Source organism: Rutilus rutilus, assembly GCF_951802725.1.
Source record: "Rutilus rutilus genome assembly, chromosome: 11".
Taxonomy (NCBI): domain Eukaryota; kingdom Metazoa; phylum Chordata; class Actinopteri; order Cypriniformes; family Leuciscidae; genus Rutilus; species Rutilus rutilus.
The window spans coordinates 30,759,712-30,775,699 of record NC_140216.1 but is presented as its reverse complement, the minus strand read 5'-3'; the positions used below and the strand labels follow the sequence as shown (position 1 = coordinate 30,775,699).

General features: G+C 38.6%; 2 protein-coding genes across 4 annotated transcripts; both read left to right on the top strand.

The window, feature by feature from the left end:
- The first annotated feature begins 562 nt into the window (after positions 1–562).
- Positions 563–10,536, top strand: clk2a (CDC-like kinase 2a). Of its 2 annotated transcripts, XM_084422983.1 has the most exons (13): positions 563–699; positions 1,769–1,962; positions 3,387–3,654; positions 4,497–4,587; positions 5,465–5,531; positions 7,069–7,185; positions 7,352–7,518; positions 7,632–7,726; positions 7,859–7,988; positions 8,693–8,775; positions 9,150–9,229; positions 9,348–9,438; positions 9,597–10,536. In XM_084422983.1, the coding sequence occupies exons 2-13, from the start codon at positions 1,769–1,771 to the stop codon at positions 9,786–9,788; spliced, it is 1,575 nt and encodes a 524-aa protein (XP_084279109.1). In that variant the 5' UTR covers positions 563–699; the 3' UTR covers positions 9,789–10,536. The 2 variants fall into 2 exon arrangements, with proteins under 2 accessions (XP_084279109.1, XP_084279110.1); XM_084422984.1 differs by lacking the exon at positions 4,497–4,587 and having other exon boundaries at positions 590–699.
- A 2,626-nt stretch (positions 10,537–13,162) lies between these two features.
- LOC311299426 (uncharacterized protein) lies at positions 13,163–15,564 on the top strand. 2 transcript variants are annotated; one of them, XM_084422986.1, is made up of 4 exons: positions 13,163–13,450; positions 14,104–14,493; positions 14,592–14,679; positions 14,772–15,564. In XM_084422986.1, the coding sequence occupies exons 2-4, from the start codon at positions 14,303–14,305 to the stop codon at positions 14,910–14,912; spliced, it is 420 nt and encodes a 139-aa protein (XP_084279112.1). In that variant the 5' UTR covers positions 13,163–13,450; positions 14,104–14,302; the 3' UTR covers positions 14,913–15,564. The 2 variants fall into 2 exon arrangements, with proteins under 2 accessions (XP_084279112.1, XP_084279113.1); XM_084422987.1 differs by having other exon boundaries at positions 13,391–13,450; positions 14,243–14,493; positions 14,772–15,427.
- Positions 15,565–15,988: the final 424 nt, after the last annotated feature.

The following is a 15,988-nucleotide window of genomic DNA, read 5'->3' as shown; positions in this document are numbered from 1 at the left end:
TGGGACAAAATAAATGTTTTTTATTATTATTGTTTTCATATTATAGTAATCTTATAGGAATACTATAGTAATTTGGGACATACTACATAAGTACGAGAAGACTACTATAGCAGCTTAAAAATATTATAGAGAGGCTATACAGAACATCACAGCAGCAGGCTATGTTATGTTCTGTAATACCTCTATAATATCCTAGAGCCGCTATAGTATTTCTATAGTAGTCTTATAGTACTTCTATAGTAATATTTTGTCCCAAAATACTATTTTCCTAACCAACACATATACGTATATTTTCTGTCATTTAACGTCATTTAACGTCGGTCATCCTCATTAATGTATTTTAAATTGTTTTCATATTTAGATATGACGGCCAGAAAAAATTAAGCTATGTTAAGTTTTTGTTATTTTAAGTTTTTCAGTGCCATTGACTCCCTTTATTTTTCGGCGTTTTCCTTCAGTTTTCAGTCCATAATGGCGGCCGCGCCGTCAAGTCATGGGGGCAACTGTTGCTATGGGGCGTTCTATTGAGTTTCGCCTCTTGTGCTTCTATACTCTTTGGTATAAACAAGAAGCTTTTGGAGGAGGGACCGGAAGTAGTTTTTTTCTACACTGTTTATTTGGTCGTGAGTGAGAAAATTTAGCCGAAGCGTCAACACGGATTTTCTTTGGGATAAACGGACAGGGCTGGCTGCTAAAACGGTGAGTAAGTTACAATACATAATGTTACTGTCTGCCACGTTTTGCCTCTATCTCAGCCGAAAAGAACAAGAACGAGCATTTGAGAAATGGCCAGTTGAAGATTAGAAGATCTCTCAAAATGGCCGTCGACGCGTAAAGAAGCTAAGTTATCCAGCTAGGAAAAAAAAAACAATAGCCTATTTATCTTCCGTTTTCAAAAGTTACGACACCATGTCATGTATCGACATTACCGCACGAATTTTAGTTTAACATTAGAGACGATTATTAATTGACTTCCTTGCCGTTACGCTACAAAAGAAATGGGAATTAAAATAACTTTAGCTAATTGGTTAGCCTATCTAACGTATACGTTGCTGCAAATATGTCGTTTTTTCTTGTTATATTGCATTATAAACATCTGATCACATTAATCCCTATAATATAGTTTATTTCGAGTTAATGAGTATTTTCCTTATATGTTGTTTGTTACAGCTTGGTCTGCGGTTTCTCTGCTAAATATAGAAATTGGCTCGAATAACTGGCTCTTGATATAGTTTGGGGCAGAATTTCTCGAAGAATGTATTTCAAATGCCAGTTTACTTTTTTCCAGATTATAAATGCTCTCGAATTAATTTAATTTAATTCTTTTTTCTTTGCTAAATTAATTTTTTAAAGCCTCATACGATTTGTATGTTTACATATGTTTTATGAAAAATACCAGGATAAATATTTAACAAAAAAAAACAGGCCTGTATGGTATCCTTGATAATATTTAATTTTTTTATATTTTTGTGTGTTTTCCATGCAGACCTTATTGGTCTTTAGTGTTTATTACTGTGTCTATGCGTGTCAGCAACCAAAAGAAAATAATGTGGCAATGTTTTATCAATTAAATTAGCCTTCTTCATGTTTAAAATAATTATCTGTCTGTTCTCTAAATTAATGTTTTAACACCCATTCTAGACCTGCCTCTCTAAACTGCCAACATATGGACTTGTCAGTTGACTCCCAAAAGTCACAAGATTAGTGAAGCACTTACATTTTTATTTTCTTGTTTATCCTAATAAATGTTATGTTATATCTTGAGCAGATGCCACACTCCAGACGGTACCCGTCCTCGGAGAGGGCCAGCCACAGCAGCTACCAAGATCGTTATCGGGACAGAGACAGAGAGCGAGGGAGAAAACCTCGGCATCGGCGCTCACCGACATTCTCCTCCAGCAGTGAACGTGAGAGGAGAGGGAGAGGACACAGGCAGGAGGCCGGCTATGCCCGATCCAGGAGGTATGATCGTTGTGTAGTAATGAAAGCACTGAAAAAAATCAGTGAAATATTAAAGGTCCCGTTCTATGCCCCTTTTCACAAGATGTAAAATAAGTCTCTGATGTCCCCAGAGTGTGTATGTGAAGTTTGAGCTCAAAATACCCAACAGATCATTTTTTACAGCATGTTTAAATTGACATTTTTTGGGGCTCAGAAAAACTAGCTGTTTCAGTGTGTGCCCTTTAAATGCAAATGAGCTGCTGCTGGACGACCCAGGGGGCGGAGCTTCATGAGCTCACTCAGTCTGTCAGGACAAATTCATCTCACGGAATGATGATAATATCAGAAACTCTCAGTAACGGCGTTCATTTCGAGTCGGACAATAATGCCTACAGAGTCAGAGTGCTGTATAGAGATGAAACAGGTATGGTTTAGTAGTTTAATTACGGTTATTATAACGTATTTGTCATCTGCTTGTATGTATCCATTATTTATTAACAGCCTACAAGTCTGCTGTTTCGGACCAGGTCCGAATGATGATCAAACATGTACTGATGAGTTTAATAAAGTTTATTGTACATCACACAAAAGATGAAGCGTCAGTTTTACTTCAGAAAATCACCGTAAGAGCTGAGTAAACACAGTAGCCTAAGTTAAGAAGTGCGCAAGTAGCCAGTAGAGTTGAGGGAGCATTCCTGTGGGCGGAGGTTAGTCCAAAAACGGTTCTGGTGACATCATGAATGCAGGAAGTAGAGGGGTGTAGTCCAAACGAGTCGTTCGTTGTAGGCTTTGAAAGGCAACTTCTGTTAAATAAAATATCTCGCTTGGCATTGAACTTTGAGCGTTATAATTTTACAGATATTATTTATACTCTAACAACAACATTACACACTAACTAAACTTTGAAACATGGAATCGCATAGAACGGGACCTTTAATAGTAATATTTCCTTTTTATAAATATGTCAATATATAGGCTCTGTCTGGAATGGCACCCTAAACACTTGCACCCTAAACCCTAACCACAGTTCCTACGAGTCTGCACTTTCGTGACCAGGCTGTTGATTGTAGTTTTAAACGTGTTTTTTTTTTTTTTTTTTTTTTTATTGTCAGAACTTGACAAACATTTTTCTTTTTGAATTCTTTACACTTTTCCAGTCTTTTTTCCTCAACAAAACACATTTCTTAATAGAAATATTTCTGCATGTTTTAACGGGTGATTACCGGTTTTGTTGCCTGACTTTGATCGTTCAGGATCGATTCTTTCTTTTAGAAGACTGAAACTTTATTTGTCATGCACTTAAAATGTTTAAACCTTTAATGATATTTGGAATGTCAGCTCTAATGTTTTATTATAATATTTTAATGACTATTAATTCAATACCAGGAAATAATCATTATTTCTGTAAGTGATTGTACGGTCTTACGCGCTCATCTTCTTCCCAGCTACGACAACCGTTCTTCAGACCGCAGGCCGTACGACAGACACTACGGCGAGAGCCATCGGCGCCTGGACCACAGCCGGGAACGGGACAGGGATCGCGACAGGGAACACGGGACGCCGAGCAACTACTTCTCCCGCGACGCCTCGCCCAGCTACGACTACCGACGGGGCCGCGATCGGGACCGCGAGGACTCGTACCGGAGGAAAGGCAGCAGGCGTAAGCACAAACGAAGGCGGCGTAGAACCAGGTCCTATAGCCCATCCTCCTCGGTGAGTACTTCAATACCCGAGCCTGCTCTTTCCCACCCCCAAATCCCTTCTTCTCTCTCTACCTCTACACGCTCCTGTCTCTCTTTCTCCATAACGCTTTTCGTTTCCACAGCCCCAGGATTTGGTAAGTATGAACTCTTTTGTTTTATGTTCTTTTTGTTGACATTTTGTCTTTTTAATAGTGATAGCCTAAGTCTTGGCTTTCAGTGTTTATAATCGAATTGGCCTAACTGTAACATTATAGTGAGACTCAATACAGTAGTCATTAATGTAAACGTTAAGTAGCAAATGTGTTTGTTGGGAAAGCCATAACTCTCATCCATTCTTTATCTTGCTCTATCTACACGCCTATATAACTCTTTCACTGTTTTTTATGAAAACATGTAAAGTTGCTCCATAACTTCAGCTCTTTTTAATTTTATTTCCAGTCTCCCAGTCGAGCAACCTGTTTCTTTTGTCATGTTGTGAATTAGCAATGCCTTCACTCATGTGCTCTTCTATGAGTAAATGTTGATGCAGGTTGCTTTTTGTGACTTTTTGTCAGGGTTGCTAGGCAGAGGGATGAGGGGGAGTTTGAAAGCAAGCAAGAAGGGAGGGGTAAAATGTTATCTTTGACTTGATCCCTTGCACTATATCCCTATCGTTATATATATCTCCTCACGTGGTGTCATACGATTCGCCCCATGACCACCAAACTACCTACAACAACTACAACACTGCTCATCTTCGTCGCCGTGGCTACGGCTGCCCCCCTCCACTCTCCCCGCTCCGCCCACCTCCCCTCCTCCCTCTGCGGTCGTGGCGTGATCTCTGACCTGTGACCCTGGCCGGGGCCGAAGCAGCGGAGTGACAGCGGGACACGGGCACTGTGTGTGAGGGACGACGAGGAGGGTCACCTGATCTGTCGGAGTGGCGACGTCCTGCAAGAGAGATGTACACACTGCCACTACTACTACTCCTCTACTCCTATATCGTAACCTTTCTCCCTATCAGTACCAGCACACACACAGGGGAGGGCAGGAGGTCATGATCATGATCATGATTGGTGGTGATGATGATGCTGTCATAGAATGTTCTCCCCTTTTGCCGGAACAGGCAAGAGGGAAGGCATGTCGAACATGTCTTTAGTAGCTCCTTTTTTTTATTCTTTTCAGTGGGGATGGGGTGTTTGTATTGCTGTGTAGAAGTATTATGATCCTTTTTAATTCTTGACTGCCAGGTTCCCAGATTTAGCTTTTTTTTCCTAGTCCCATATTATTCTGGTCTTGTTGAAGCATTTGGCTACATCAAGATTCACACTTACCCCTACATCGTATGCTGTCAATCATTTCGATTTAAAGATTTGATTGCTGTGACATGCACAATATTTCCATAGATACTAGTATGCATGTTTTTTATTTTATTTATTTTTTTAAGTAAATGCAGTCGTTTTAGTTTTCGAATTAGCTTAAAGCAGTCCCGTTGTTTTAAAATCCCTCAATTAAACGTATTTATTAGGGGTCCTTCTGCGTCGGACCTACGCAAAGTCTGTTTCTTTGCGTTTTTTCTTTTTTAAACAAATGCAGACTATTTTTGTTGTTGAAAAAAAAAAACATGCTTTATTCCTTTCATCGAGAGTGTGCGTAGTGATGCTTGTCGTATTTGATTTTTTTTAGGTTAACCTGAATAGATCACAGTCACAGTTAAGATTAAAAATGTGATTCTAGGAAACTTGTTTAGGATTTTCTCTTTAAATGCGCTGTCTAATTAAGCTCTTTACATCTCCCCCTCCCCTTTTCTCTACGTCTTTTTCCCTCTATTTGTCTCTTAGATGAGATTGTCAGCACTTTGGGCGAGGGCACCTTCGGGAGGGTGATGCAATGTATTGATCATCGCAGGTGAGCGTCGTCGCTTAGCGACCAATCAGCTGCTGTATTACAAAAGCAACATGGTGTGTGAACTTCAAACAAAATGTGTTTCATTGTCTGTCTAGTTGTTGGGCTGAAAAATATTTGCTCTGGTAGGTAAAAATGCAGTGTGTGATTATTCCAGACAGTAAGAAAATTAAGAATTTTATGGGGGAAAAATGCAGGTTATAAGTGTTTTGAGTTTGTTTTCAAGATTGTATTCAGGACCGTATTACAGAGCCTCTAAAAAGACCTTTGCAAAAAGAAAAAAATATACAGACTTTTGTGTGCGCACAAGAAACCACTTAACTTTGCATATAGGACAATGCACACTGAGCCACCTATTTTGCCTTCAGCGTTAAAGCAGACCTAAGGCCTTGAAATAGGACGTACTGCCCTAACGAAAGCTGATTTTTGAACAATTTTTTTATAGTACCACTGTATTTTATAGACCCTTGAACTTGGCAAATAGGACAATGCACACAGCCATATTGTGCCATCAGCCCATTTTGTGTCATGGTTTCTCCACCGCCACAGAGAATGCCTTAAATTGGACATTAGGCCTTGAATATTAGAGATACTACCCTAAGGAAAGTCCAATTTTGAGCAAATAGATCTATTAATTCATGTGCATCCATGCTCTTATTTTTTCCATAGTAAGATGGCAGTGACGCATAAAAGAAATAGCTTATAGTATATATAAAACTAGAAATTGTATTGCGTAAGCACACACACATTTTCAGTGCGCATGTGTATAGTTTCTCAAGGGCACAAAAAAAGTTTCTTATGTATATTTTTATTTTATTTTAGGTGCTCTGTATTTTGCCACTTTGAGAAAATCAATGAAAAAAACCCCTGAACACATTTTAATATTTACAGATGACTACTATATACCAAATATAAAGCTGAAAATAATTCTGTATGAACCATTTATGGTAAATATGGTCTGAAAATCTACAGAGGTTTGGAAATTTGAGTCTGGAAAAGTACGGAATTTTTTTAATTGCTAAATGTGAAGGAACCCTGAAATTTTCAGCGAAATAAGTACCATCCCAGCTCTCAACAGTGGTCTATGGCTTTCATTGATCTATAATTAGCGTTTTTGCAATTTATCAGTTTTACTGGTTTTCTCCCTACAAACAACAGACAAGAAATCGAAATACTATCCATCTAATTTTTCAATGCAGAAGTAAGCTATTTCTTGTGACTTCAGATTAGGAATAACAAAGTGCAGTAAATGGTAAAACTATTTGCTCTACAAACCAGTGTGTTTGATTATGATCAGTTAAAATAATATGAGTACCAGTTTGCGGTATCAAGCAGCATAACGGACTGTTTTCGTGCGGCTGACACCGGAAGCCTTGCGCATTCAAGGTTAAAATGGCTGTGCTCACTGACGTGGATAGACCCATAAATATAGTTCATTCCTTTGATTGCAGGGTTGAAAACATGTATGCAGTTAGAAAGACTATCTGACAGATAAGAGAACATTGCAATGTTTAAACTAATGCTCTTCTGCTTGGTTAAGGGGTGGAGCACATGTTGCTCTGAAAATCATCAAAAATGTGGAAAAATACAAAGAGGCTGCCCGGCTGGAGATCAACGTCCTGGAAAGAATCAATGAAAAGGATCCTGAGAATAAGAAGTGAGTTGGCAAGAGAATCTTTACGAAATTAGCACAATTTGAGGAATTGTGTATTGAGTACTTAAACATCTAGGTGCAAATTTACCTTAAAATAGACCAAAGATGACTTGCTTACAAAATTACACTTTTTAACCTGTCTACTTTTCTCTCTTTCTCAATTCCTTAGTTTGTGTGTGCAGATGTTTGACTGGTTCGACTATCATGGCCATATGTGTATTAGTTTTGAGCTCTTGGCTCTCAGTACTTTTGATTTCCTCAAAGAAAACAATTACCTTCCTTACTCCATCAGCCAAGTGCGTCATATGGCTTACCAGGTCTGCCTGGCCGTCAAATGTAAGAAGATATTCAGTGTTTTTTCACAAATTATGGTTGGACTCCATTTGGCTTGTATTAAATGGCCAGTTCTGCAGTTCATAGTATTGTGGTCTGTTTCTCCTCCTCTGCAGATTTGCATGAAAACAAACTGACCCACACAGATCTGAAACCAGAGAACATTCTCTTTGTCAACTCGGACTTCACAATCACATACAATGTGGAGAAGGTAATGAAAGAGCTTTGAGCTAAACCAATATATTTTGTGTGTATGTTAACATATCATCATTAGCTATTGAAAACCCCATTAGTGGGCCATTAAGGAAATGCACATTAATGAACCCCCTTCTCTCCGAGGTAGAAGCGAGACGAGCGTACTGTGAAGAGCACAGCAGTGAGGGTGGTGGATTTCGGCAGCGCTACATTTGACCACGAGCACCACAGCACCATCGTTTCTACCAGGCATTACAGAGCACCTGAAGTTATTCTAGGTAAGGACGATCATGCCTCGTTTATGACTGACCAAACAGCATGCATTTTAGCATCCTGAATTTGAACTTGAATAACTTTGTCGTTGGCATGACACGAGACCAGTTAAAGCACAGGACTAGAATGGGTTAATCGCTGCAGCAACAGCAGATTAGCTTCTTCTTTTCCACCACAAGGAATTTAATTAGTCAGTGACTTCATTCAGCAGACTGCAGGGAATCGTCCAACGTAAGATTGGTTGCCATGAAAGCTGATACCCAACCTTAATCTGTTATGAAATTAATCAGTTATTATAAAAGAGCAAACGGGTACTGTTATTTATATGTGCACTACTGTTCAAAGGTTTGGGGTTGGTAAGATTTTTAAATGTATTAGAAAGTCAGATGAAAATCTGAAAATACAGTGAAAACAGTAATGGTGCACTGAAGTCTGAAGTAGTGAGTTTAGGTATTGGGGTGCAGAGCCAGTGGTTGTTCTGTAGGCAAACATCAGTGCTTTGAATTTGATGCGAGTGGCAATTGTCTTATTTTAAATCATTTGAAGTCATCTTGAGGCCCCCTGGTTGAGGATCACTAACCTAAACGATTTGCACACGTGCTTCTGACTGATACTGTACAGTGTCCTGCAAGGTTACGATGCAGTACCGTGATGTCACCACTAGATGACCATTGCCCAAAATAGTGTACCAAATTGTTTTGCCTTGCAGAATTGGGCTGGAGTCAGCCGTGTGACGTGTGGAGTATAGGCTGCATCCTCTTCGAGTACTACCTCGGCTTTACTCTCTTCCAGGTAAAGTCTAGCTCCGCTACTTCCTTCTCGTACCACTTTTCTGAGTCATGACAGCAGGTCTACACAGCCACTCTTGTTTATGTATGTGTTCACTAAGCAGCTTAAGATCAGGTAGAATCTGACCAAAGGGTCACAGGTGTCCATGCACGCACACTGTAGCCAAACACCTGTTGTTTACCCTTTGACCTCAGATGCGCTCACTAATGCTCTCTCTTTCTCATGCACACACAGCTCACTATATAGGAACATATGTTGACCTGCATTGTAAAACCCCCGCAAAAACATGTTGCTAAAGAGTCTAATGTTTATCATCAACTAAGTAATGTTCATCAATCCTAATTTTATTTAAAAAAACATTTTAATCTGACTCTCAGACTCATGATAATCGGGAGCATTTAGCCATGATGGAGAGAATTTTGGGCCCTGTTCCTTCCCGTATGATTCGTAAGACTAGGTACGTTTTTAACACTCTTAACTGGGATTTTCTTAAGTCTTTGAATAGTTTCCATGTCACTCATGCTTGTATGCGCAGCAGGTTGTGCAACTGAAATGATCATTTCTTCACCGCACAGGAAACAGAAATACTTTTATCGAGGACGCCTGGACTGGGACGAGAACTCTTCAGCAGGAAGATACGTCAGAGAAAACTGCAAACCTTTACGGGTAAGCAACACTGTTTTATAGGCTTCATATTTTGTGCCTACAATTGAATATAGTGGATACATTTATTTTTGAATGTTTATGTAAATATGGGTGGTCATATGTTAATGTACTTACAATCATCTTCATCCTCCCTTCCTCTTTCTCTCTCTCTCTCTCAGAGATATGTTCTATCTGAAGCTGAAGAGCATCACCAGCTGTTCGATCTGATCGAGGCCATGCTGGAGTATGAGCCGACGAAGCGTCTTTCTCTCGCTGCGGCCCTGAGGCATCCTTTCTTTCAGAGCACCGTCAGCGGCGCTGACCAGAACGCCGGAAAGAGCTGGGAGGGAAACCGCGACATCAGTCGGTGACAATATTCATCTTCAACCAACGTCACTGTCTTACGCCAAAAAAAAAAACTCAAGGACTCTCATGCCAAGAGAGTTAACATGGAGCTGAACTGACATTGATTTAAGTTTTATAGTGCAAGAGGAATGAAGCCGTTGTTGCACAGCATATGAATTCTCAATCATCTTCCCATTATGTGAGAACAGCTCTATGTGCAGCAGGAGAATATGAGGAGCTGGGCGCATCTAGAAGATCCCAGTCAACTGACATGCTTGCACATGTTGGACTTTCAGAGATTCGCTGAGTGAATCTACCCTCCCAAGTTCAGTTCTTCCAGCCAATTGTGGCTAATGACAGTCATAAGCGGAGGGAAAGTGGTTTGATGGGGGAAAAAGCATTAATGTAACACTCCATTTCAGAAAATAACTGACAAAACAAGCATCACTGTTACAATATAATTATTTATCGGGCGAACACGTTTTGTGCATTTTAGCCCTTAGCCGATAATCGCAAATGCATCGCGACACTGTTCGTATTCAGTTCAATTCAAACCAAGTAACAGAGCTGCAGTGTTCTGGTGATTGTGACCCTCAACACGTTTACAGTATTTATTTAGTTAACCGGATGTCTCCTTTTGTGTGTTTGTATGGATTTGACTGTATAAATGTGTAAATACAAATAAACATGTTGTGACTATAGAATAAAGAGCCTGTATGTTTGCTTGCTGTGAACGTTTTCACAGTGAGGTCTCCAGGCAAAATGTTTTTACAATCAAGAAGTTCTTGTCAAGTCATTTTCTATATCGATTGTATGTGTTCATGTGATATTCTATTCTGATATGAATTAAACGTTTGGCACTTAGTTGGGCATTAGTGCAGTGCTTTAATTCTGCATTATTCATCCTCAGGAAAGACAGAAAACATGGAATCTGCAGCCCTCTGTGGTTTTTAATAATCACATCCCTCAGAAATAGTTTGAAGCTCTCTGAGTTTTAAGTCTTTTAACAATGGATTTGAGGCATACAACTATCAACTTGTAAGACTAACATACAAATTCTAGAATGCCTCTTATTTTTGAGAATAATATTTTGAATATGTAATCTTTTACCTGCCTAGTCATATAGTAGTAAAACACATCTTTTAATTCCTTATATAGAGCCTTCACTCTTCCAATTTTACATCTTTGTTCAACTAAATTGAGGTAGTTCTACATTCTTGCAAGAAAAGGTTTTATATAGAACCTTAAAAGGGGTTCAGCCAAGCGATTCATTTACAGAATTTCAATTTTATGAATTATTAAACAGCTTGTAAACAATTGAAATAACTTGTTAAACATGAAAGTAGTATGCAATCATTTAGGACATTTCTCTTCATTTTAAAGAACCTTTTTGACATAGTTGTAATCAAAATTATTCAACCCCCATTGAAAATCAGGTTTATTGGCAAAATTTACAGACTGTCAGCTGTTGCACTAAGTTAAAAGTAATTGAAATGGCTCAACACAATAGATATTTCAAGTGGTTTCCCCAAATTCAACTAAAAATGTAACTTTTAATGACTTTTAATATCAAAATTATTCAACCCCTTCATGGCAAGCATTTTCAGTACTTAGTAGAACACCCTTTTGCTGTCATGACCTGCTGCAAATGAGATGTATAACCAGACACCAGCTTCTGGCAGCGTTTCTGAGGAATCTTAACCCATTCCTCATGAGCAATGGCCTCCAGTTCAGTAATATTCTTGGGTTTGCATGCTGCAACCGCCTTCTTCAAATCCCACCAGAGATTTTCTATGGGGTTCAAGTCAGGTGACTGTGATGGCCACTGTAGAATCTTTCAGGATTTCTTCTGCAACCAAGCCTTGGTGGAATCTGAGGTATGCTTGGGATCATTGTCCTGTTGGAAGGTCCATCGACGCCCAAGCTTCAGCTTCCTCACTGATGGCATGACGTTTTCTCCTCGGATTTCCTGATACTTCAATAAATCCATCTTGCCTTCCACACGCTGCAGGTTTCCAGTGCCAGAGGATCCAAAGCAGCCGCAGAGCATCACCGAGACACCATCATGCTTAACTGTAGGCAGTGTTCTTTTCAGCATATGCTTCATTCTCCTTCCTCAGACATACCGCTGATCCATAGGGCCAAAAAGTTTTGTTTCATCGCTCCACAGAACAGAATTGGAGACAACTTTTCTTGTGCTTTTGGGTCAGTAATGGTGTACATCTTGGAGTTCTGGCATGGAAACCGCATGTGTTTAGTACATACCTTACTGCCCAAGCTGAAACCTCAGTGCCTGTTGCCACCAAATCTTGCTGCAGGTCTTTTCCAGTGACTCGAGGGTTTTTCTGAACCTGCCTTCTCAGAAATCTGGTTGCAGCCGTTGATAGCTTCCTTTTTTGATAGCCGTCGATAGCCCCTTCCAGGTAGTGTAACCACTGTTCCTGTAACTTTGAACTTGCGAACTATGCTTCCAACGGTGTCTCTAGGAACATTTAGTGCCTTCTCTATCTTTTTGTATCATGTTCCTTGTTTGTGAAGGGCGATGATATCTTCTCTTAACTTTCTGGACCATTCTTTTGCATTTTCAGTTGAATTTGGGCAAACCCAAATTGAAACATTTGTTTTGTTGAGCTAGTTCAATTACTTTTGTTTGATTTGTCCATTGCAAACAGCTGAAAGTCTGTACATTTTGCCAATAAACCTGATTTGCAATGGGGGTTGAATAATTTTGATTACAACTGTAAATGGTTAAGTCAAGATTGAACCCTAGAAAAAACCCCACTGAACAGTGTATTCTGGACACAAGCCCTCCTTTCCTCATTCATGGCCAAAAGATTTACAGATCACAGCTAACTGTAGACAATCATAGGAAAGCTCTTTTAGAAACACCTTTTCTCTGACCAGCCAACAATCTATATTTAGAAAGCATCACTCTAGCAGACGTAATCTGATAAGAGTGATCTAGTGATTTCAGACCTACTGTCAAATGAGAAACAGACTGTAATGTACCCAAAATTCAACCGTAATACAGTATTTGTTTAAGAGTGCAAAAAAAGTGAACTTAGAAATTCCGCCTATGACCAGCAACAATTATGTTTACCTAATAACATATAGGTAAACATTATAATATAATTAATGAGAAGCATGAATCATTTTGAATTACTGAAAAATTACTTTACTGTAGTGTCAAATTGTGAACGAACTAGAAACAGGTTGTTTGAGGCTGAATAGTGTATCAGCTGTTGATGTTAAAAAAAGCTTTTCGTCATGTCATTCTTTCAACACTGACTTCATTCACACGTTTGTTGTCTGTAAACCTACCTTCCCATCTGTTGAAATGAAGGATCTTAACCTTAATCTGTTAAGATCAGTGATCAGTCAACAGGTATCTTTTTCTGTAAGTTTAAATAAAACAATAGTTGGTCAGCTTCACTACATTGACGCTTACACATATGAGTTGAACTGATATTAGCAGCAAAATATTAGTGGTTTCTTCTCTCTCACGTGGCTGTGAAACTCCCGCCATCACTAATGTGATTATAACCAATTACGTCATTAGAGAATTAGCTGGGGAGAAATGCAGGGAGGGAGCTGGGTTTAAAAACATGTAGCTCAACAAGAAAAGCTAAGCAGACGAGTTTGGACGTCAGGTTCCTTACATCAAATGAAGAGTTTCACTTGACATCAGGTATGTCGGACCTTTATGCGAAATGTTTTTTCTGTCATTATGTTCTACATGAAGAATTTATTGCAGTATTTTTTGGCTATTATTTATTACATTGTTCGTTTATAAATTCAGTGCATTTGACCTAAGGAAGGATTTCGAATAAAATGCATATTTGTGTATTGTAAATATAGTAGAATGAGTGATTAGTACATTCATGTATATGTAAATATTCAAAGATTTTTTAAATTTATTTTTTATAGTCTCTAATGCTCACCAAAAGCTGCTTTAAAATACAGTAATTGCTTTTATTTATTACATTGTTCGTTTATAAATTCCGTGCAATTGACCTTAGGAAGGATTTTGAATAAAATGCATATTTGTGTATTGTAAATAGCAGAATGAGTGATTATTACATGTATATGTAAATGTAGATTTTTTTTTGTTTTTAAAAGAAGTCTCCAATGCTCACCAAAAGCTGATTTAAAATAAAGTAATTCCTGTTTTCTAGCCTATGTAAATACATTTTAACATGTATTAATGTCTATAAATGAAGGCAATAAAAAAATGCAAACACTTTATAAATATTTCTAGTGCCATAATGTTTTTTTTTTTGTTTGTTTTTTTTGTAGTGTTGTTTTCTATAAAACTGACTGGTCTATGTGATTTTTTTCTAGGAGTTAATCCAGCCTGTACTTACATTTATTCATTAGACTGGGTCATATGAAACTGGAATATCTGGAATACACTTCCTTACTGACATATACACTTCCTTACTGACATATCCGTAGCCTAATTTTAACTCTTGGACTTCAGTATCACCGAGTTTGATAAAGACTCAAAGGTATCCGCGTTCATTACCACGCTTAAGAAGAGATGGACGCCGTGGTGAAGAAGTCTCTGGGTGCTCCTCTCCGACAGCTGACCAGCTGCTTTACTGGGAACCAGGATGGATTTAGCCGGAAAGGCAAGAGCGTGCGCCGGAAGAGCGCCCCCTGCTGCTACGGTCAGACAGCACATGACTCGTCCTGGTTAAGGACTTACCAGGCAGAACTACACAGGGAAAGGTACAGCAAAAAGCGTATAATACAGTTATTAGACACTTAAATAGTCCGTATAAATCCAATAGCTTTAAAATTGTATTGTTTATATTCTGTTTGAACAGGAAATTAAGGCAAGTCAAGGTTGCGCAGAAGAACGCAGAAAGAGCCGCAATGAGGACACATCACAGAAGTCCACACCGCTTCACAAAGGTACGGGTGTTCTGTCTACCTCTACTTTAAACATATATTTGCCGGAACAGCGGAATATAGTGGCTTACCTTTAGTATATTTATATTTTTCAGGCACCGGTTCAGAGGGCAAACCTAAATAGCAAGACCGCCACCAAAAATGACAACTCTCTTTTTGGTGCCTTCCAAGGGCTCAGTCTCAGCACGAGTGGAGCACAAACATCATCGAGTGCAGATCCATGCAAACTTATGTGAAGACAGAGAAGAAACACATTTCAAATGACTCTGATGGTGTTACATATCTTACTATCCTTATCCAGTTTATTTCTTGGTTACCAAGAAGAATTTACTTGAAAATGCCGGGAATAATAATAATAATAAATATCTCAATTCAATAGGCTATCTGAGGTGAATTATGACCTGCAGATGCTGCGTTCCAGGAATATAATCTGATTGAGATATATCACGATTATTATAGGTCATGAGACCTCATTGAAAATCAGGATTTAAAACTAAAACTAAAAAATTGAATAAAAAAAATCTAAATATATTAAAAAAACGTTATTAGTGTTTAAAAACAAACAAATGGAACTTAAAATGATACATAAAATATTTGAAACATTCTTAACTTTAAGTCACTAAAGTTTGAAAATAAATTTTCACTGGTGGTCTCAGACTCATGTATGTGCAATCAATGTATTATCTCCATGTTTCTAGTCCTTCTGAATGCTCAACTTCAGTCATGTACAGTATTAAAAACAACTGAACTCATTTTGTTTCTCAGATGCCTCAAACTGCACTGACACTAAACAACTAAACCAGTTTATGACAGCTTATGTTTCTTTACTTATACATTTTTCCAATAAAGATGATCCACATTTGATCATTTTCAGGTCACATGTGTGTGAAATGGTGTTGTATTTACGTAAGAAAATGTAATTATGGCTACAGCACAACATTATCACAGTACGCACAGAGCTTTGAAGGACATGATCCAGCACATTTGGCCATGTTCCCCCACCTGTTTGTTGAAAGACATCAAAGGCTGTGTCTTTAATTATTTTCATCGTCCTCCTCTTGCTCGCCAAAGGTAAGCATCTCACTTAAGCCTGGGCTCAGGAACACGATACTCGGCACTTTACAGGATTGACAGTAGTCGAAACATGATACCTTGAGACACTGAATTTAATTTACTGAAGACCTGATGTGAGCAATACGCCACTGCATGACATTGTGCACGAACCTGGACGCTTGTCACACTTTATCTAGTGAATTTTTAGGTTTACTTTAAGTCAATTACTAAGCACATATATTTCCGTTGTTTTCCACCC

Bases quoted from the DNA above. Each gene is read 5' to 3' on its own strand.
- clk2a (XM_084422983.1), top strand. From the start codon at position 1,769: ATGCCACACTCCAGACGGTACCCGTCCTCGGAGAGGGCCAGCCACAGC. The intron at 7,727-7,858 runs GTAATGAAAGAG...TCTCCGAGGTAG, and splicing joins TCACATACAATGTGGAGAAG to AAGCGAGACGAGCGTACTGT. The intron at 7,989-8,692 runs GTAAGGACGATC...TTTGCCTTGCAG, and splicing joins AGCACCTGAAGTTATTCTAG to AATTGGGCTGGAGTCAGCCG.
- LOC311299426 (XM_084422986.1), top strand. From the start codon at position 14,303: ATGGACGCCGTGGTGAAGAAGTCTCTGGGTGCTCCTCTCCGACAGCTG. The intron at 14,494-14,591 runs GTACAGCAAAAA...CTGTTTGAACAG, and splicing joins GCAGAACTACACAGGGAAAG to GAAATTAAGGCAAGTCAAGG. The intron at 14,680-14,771 runs GTACGGGTGTTC...TATATTTTTCAG, and splicing joins GTCCACACCGCTTCACAAAG to GCACCGGTTCAGAGGGCAAA.